Here is a 6,037-nt window from a genome sequence, read left to right as displayed (position 1 = left end):
ATATGCTCTATTTCTGAGTTCTTGTGTTGGTTGATCATGATACCTGCATTAAAGATTTATGGCATTAATTGTGTATTGTGATATGTGCTGGGAGTGACAGAGGTTTCAGTAGACTATATGTTATGAGAACATTACGATCTGTTGATGTTGATGTGAAATTGTTTAAACTTTTCTACACATCCTTTGTACAAAGTGTCTTGTCTTTTGGCACGGTCTTGTCGTACGGTTCTCTCAGTCTTCAAAACCAAAACAAACTTATCAAGATTGTGAATATAAGTTCGAAAATTACCGGCACGCCTTTAGCCCATCATGCGTCCATAAATGATAATTTATCACATGCTCGGAAAATCATTTCAGATTCATCACATGTGTTTAACTCTGAATATTCACTTTTGCCATCCAGAAGACGTTTCAATGTGCCTTGTCATAGGTCAAACGGAACAAGGAAATCTTTTATCCCCTTGTAGCATTACAATTGTACCAAAAAAAACTTGAAAAATAATCCGTGAAACGTTTAGAAATATATACTTTCATGGGCGCTGATATATCTGTAAAACTGTTGAGTTAGTGTGTGTGACTTATAGGAATACAGAAAAGTGTACACTGTACACTGTATACAAACTACAAGCCTATCCAAACTGTGGCCTCCGCCTCCCCGTCTAGCTACACCTACACCACCTGTACTAACCATGACTTTAACATTACATCTTGTACACTGTATACAAACTACAAGCCTATCTAAACTGTGGCCTCCACCTCCCCATCTAGCCACACCTACACCACCTGTACTAACCATGACTTTAACATTACATCTTGTACACTGTATACAAACTACAAGCCTATCTAAACAGTGGCCTCCACCTCCCCATCTAGCCACACCTACACCACCTGTACTAACCATGACTTTAACATTACATCTTGTACACTGTATACAAACTACAAGCCTATCCAAACTGTGGCCTCCACCTCCCCATCTAGCCACACCTACACCACCTGTACTAACCATGACTTTAACATTACATCTTGTACACTGTATACAAAATACAAGCCTATCTAAACTGTGGCCTCCACCTCCCCATCTAGCTACACCTACACCACCTGTACTAACCATGACTTTAACATTACATCTTGTACACTGTATACAAACTACAAGCCTATCTAAACTGTGGCCTCCACCTCCCCATCTAGCCACACCTACACCACCTGTACTAACCATGACTTTAACATTACATCCTGTACACTGTATACAAACTACAAGCCTATCTAAACTGTGGCCTCCACCTCCCCATCTAGCCACACCTACACCACCTGTACTAACCATGACTTTAACATTACATCTTGTACACTGTATACAAACTACAAGCCTATCTAAACTATGGCCTCCACCTCCCCATCTAGCCACACCTACACCACCTGTACTAACCATGACTTTAACATTACATCTTGTACACTGTATACAAACTACAAGCCTATCTAAACTGTGGCCTCCACCTCCCCATCTAGCCACACCTACACCACCTGTACTAACCATGACTTTAACATTACATCTTGTACACTGTATACAAACTACAAGCCTATCTAAACATTGGCCTCCACCTCCCCATCTAGCCACACCTACACCACCTGTACTAACCATGACTTTAACATTACATCTTGTACACTGTATACAAACTACAAGCCTATCCAAACAGTGGCCTCCACCTCCCCATCTAGCCACACCTACACCACCTGTACTAACCATGACTTTAACATTACATCTTGTACACTGTATACAAACTACAAGCCTATCCAAACTGTGGCCTCCACCTCCCCATCTAGCCACACCTACACCACCTGTACTACTAACCATGACTTTAACATTACATCTTGTACACTGTATACAAACTACAAGCCTATCTAAACAGTGGCCTCCACCTCCCCATCTAGCCACACCTACACCACCTGTACTAACCATGACTTTAACATTACATCTTGTACACTGTATACAAACTACAAGCCTATCCAAATAGTTGCCTCCACCTCCCCATCTAGACACACCTATTCCACCTGTACTAACCATGACTTTAACATTACATCTTGTACACTGTATACAAACTACAAGCCTATCTAAACATTGGCCTCCACCTCCCCATCTAGCCACACCTACACCACCTGTACTAACCAGGACTTTAAAACATTACATCTTGTACACTGTATACAAACTACAAGCCTATCCAAACAGTGGCCTCCACCTCCCCATCTAGCCACACCTACAACACCTGTACTTACCATGACCTTAACATTACATGTATTACACTGTGTACAAACTACAAGCCTATCTAAACTATGGGCTCCACCTCCCCATCTAGCCACACCTACACCACCTGTACTAACCATGACTTTAACATTACATCTTATACACTGTATACAAACTACAAGCCTATCCAAACAGTGGCCTCCACCTCCCCATCTAGCCACACCTACACCACCTGTACTAACCATGACTTTAACATTACATCTATTACACTGTGTACAAACTACAAGCCTATCCAAACTGTGGCCTCCACCTCCCCATCTAGCCACACCTACACCACCTGTACTAACCATGACTTTAACATTACATCTTGTACACTGTATACAAACTACAAGCATATCTAAACTGTGGCCTCCACCTCCCCATCTAGCCACACCTACACCACCTGTACTAACCATGACTTTAACATTACATCTTGTACACTGTATACAAACTACAAGCCTATCTAAACTGTGGCCTCCACCTCCCCATCTAGCCACACCTACACCACCTGTACTTATAAACCATGACTTTAACATTACATCTTGTACACTGTGTACAAACTACAAGCCTATCCAAACAGTGGCCTCCGCCTCCCCATCTAGCCACACCTACACCACCTATAAGTTGTTCACTGTCCTCGAGGGGGACATGGGCTGATGTACCCTCGATGTTTGTTTATCGAGGATACATCAATTCATGGGTCCCGAGGGACCAGTGAACAAGGTATTTATCTCACCCAACACCTCAATTGTAATTATGAACTGTTTGAAGCACGGATCATAGTATGGAGTGAAAGGCGACAAGACAAGAAAAACAAATTTAGAGTTATCTCCCTTCCATCGAATTGGCATTCGCAAATCATTGGTAATTTCCGCACATCATACGTGATTCAATGTTATTCGAGATACAGAATTACTACTACGAAGTACCAAATGAGTTCGGCATTCCCAGCGGGGTACATAGATAATGTTACTCGCTTGATAGCGGGGTACATTGAAAATAATAGAAGAGCGCTGAGCCAATCAGAAAACGACATTAAAGTGTGAGGAAAGATAACAGAACAGGTATGATCCACTCATTATGCGTTTCATATACAGTAAACTCCGTTTTAACGAACTGACGGATATGACGAACTGTGTTAAAGGCGCAGGGCCCGTTCCTCAAAGCGAGTATGGGAGTTACGATCATCTTAGCGCTAACGATCGCTTTGGGGAACAGGGCCCTGATCACTTCTATATATTTCCTACGTATTTTGACCATGTTTTGAACGAACTACGGTTATAACGAACTAAACTTAATGGTCCCTTTGAGTTCGTTATAACCGTAGTATTCTGTATCCTCCCTACTGATGTTTCAGGTGCAGTGCCTTCCTTCACTGTAGCGGTGACAGCATTTTCTTTGATAGGAAAATTTGCAATAGCGACTTCATATAATATCATATGGTTGTATACCCTGAAAATCTTCCCAACAAACATAATGGTAAGCCAATACGGCTATATAATCCATGACATGTGCTTTGATAATGTTACACAGAACAAAAATCGTAAGCGCAACGAATTGCGACATTTAAAATAATTCGCATTTTATCTTTACATTTCATTGGGAGGTTTCTTACATGCTCGAATGAAATCATGTTATTGTGTTTAACGGGCTCTGTTACTGTTCAGCACAATACACGTTTACCCAAGTAAAGGTAGCTGCCGACTATAGTGATCGCGACAAAACAATGTCGTCCAAGACTGACTGACTGACTGAGTTTGGTTTTACGCCGCTTTTAGCAATATTCCAGCAACATCACGGCGGGGGGCACCAGAAATGGGCTTCACACATTGTACCCATGTGGGGATTCGAACCCGGGTCTTCGGCGTGACGAGCCAACGCTTTAACCACTAGGCTACCCCATCGACCCTGCCGTCCAAGAACGTACGTATACCTCACACAGGGCGAATAAACATTTACTTATATTTTCTTAACTTATATTTGAAAACTGAAGGAAATCTGGAGGACTAAATGGGTAGGGGAGTTAGGCTGGGTGATATTGTTGATTGCATGCCATGGTAACCGGGTGGATTAATGCCCATGACATCAATCACCGAATATTCTGGTCCAGACTCGGTCAATTACAGATCGCAAGTCACGTGCCTGGCATGTTGGCAAGATCATTAAAACGCACATAACATGTTAGCACAAATCCCTCATGCACATTTTAGTATGTCAGTGAGTGAGTTTACTTTTACGCCATTTACAAGAACACATTCATAAAACTCAACCGAAACAAACATCCCTTTACACCTTAGCGTACGCAACACCTACAGTGTGTCAGTTTGGTTTTACGCCGCTTTCAGCAATATTCCAGCTCTATCACCCGGCGACACCAGAAATGGGCTTGACACATTGTACCTATGTGAGGAATCGAACTCGAGACAAACGTTTTAACCAATAGGCTACCACCACCACCACACACACACACACACACACACCACCACCACCACCCCTTAGACCCCCACCCCCTCTAGTATGTGTCTTCAGTGATATATGCGTAGTAATACGGTTAGTGTGGCCTTGTAACCACCTTGAATCCTGAATTAAGATGAGAATTATTGTGTGTGTGTGTGCTACATGCATTAATATCCATTATATATTAGTGCAAATATACAATTATATACAGACCAAAAGCACAATGTGTAAACTTGTATCCTCAATGCCAATGTGTTTCAGAAATGTTGGAATTGGTCTGGCATCAATGTCTGCGAGGATTGGTGGACTGTTTGCCCCATTTACACGGACTGTGGTGAGTCTGGTTGTACAGAGTGTGCTAGAACTGAGGTATATCGCATTACTTCATTCGGAACTTCACACATATTAAGACTGTGGGTTGACGAGAAGCTGCACCAGGCTTGAATAATTCGAGGAACATAGATAGCATTAAAATATATCATTCATACAGCAAATTAGTGGCCAATGACAATTCATGTTTTGCCATTTGCGTTGTGTCTCCTGGCTTGTTGCACGATGCCGCAACAGGCATTATTCCAGCTATGGCGGTGACATGTAGAAATTATGTACCAGACCAGCGTTTTCTATTCTGGGCAGCATTCCACGCTCCAGGTTCACAACCGATCTATCTAGTGCCCACAGTAGCATAGATTAGCATGGGTTGGCGAGGGCAAATTCTAATCAAACGTACAACGCTGACTCTTTTGAAGAATTAAACCTTTCCATATTTGTTTAAAACATATTCTAACGTAATAATGACCAGCGGTTTAACTTATATTTCCAAATGAAGATATCTTAACAAGGTTTGAGAATTACAAATGGAATTTATATTCGGCGTGTCCCGGATTAACAGTTGGTAATGTTGGTTATCTTGCCGCGTAATTTCCCATATAAGGTATAAAAATTATAGTTCCCTGACTTTAATGTAATACATGATGAGGATTCTTGTGTAACAGTACCGCTACCTGCCGTGGGTCCCTGGCTCTGTGTTCGGCACATTCTGTGTCGTGGTGACTCTCCTGGTTCGCTTCCTACGGGAAACTAACAACCAGGAACTGCCACAGACAATCCAGGAGATGAAACAGTGGATCAGGAAACAAAGAGAAACTCCAGGGAAAAACAACATACCCGAAAATTACACTTGAAAGTAATAGAAACTGGTAATTTTAGACAAGAAAAATGTAAATAAATATCACTGAATTGATATTATAAAGTTATATTCTGAAGTTTTGCTTTTTATTTAACACACAGCCCCACGAACACTTC

The 6,037-nt window shown here is 41.8% G+C and overlaps 1 protein-coding gene across 1 annotated transcript; it reads left to right on the top strand.

The window, feature by feature from the left end:
- The first annotated feature begins 4,990 nt into the window (after nt 1–4,990).
- Nucleotides 4,991–5,982, top strand: LOC124282452 (solute carrier family 22 member 6-A-like). The gene is made up of 2 exons (XM_046718442.1): nt 4,991–5,066; nt 5,728–5,982. Exons 1-2 carry the CDS (start codon nt 5,019–5,021, stop codon nt 5,914–5,916), a joined length of 237 nt encoding a protein of 78 aa, XP_046574398.1. The 5' UTR covers nt 4,991–5,018; the 3' UTR covers nt 5,917–5,982.
- Nucleotides 5,983–6,037: the final 55 nt, after the last annotated feature.

This window comes from Haliotis rubra, unplaced genomic scaffold (genome assembly GCF_003918875.1).
Source record: "Haliotis rubra isolate DU_JTF1 unplaced genomic scaffold, ASM391887v1 Scf3, whole genome shotgun sequence".
NCBI lineage: Eukaryota > Metazoa > Mollusca > Gastropoda > Lepetellida > Haliotidae > Haliotis > Haliotis rubra.
Note: the sequence above shows the minus strand (reverse complement) of the source record. Positions and strands in the feature narration are given on the sequence as shown.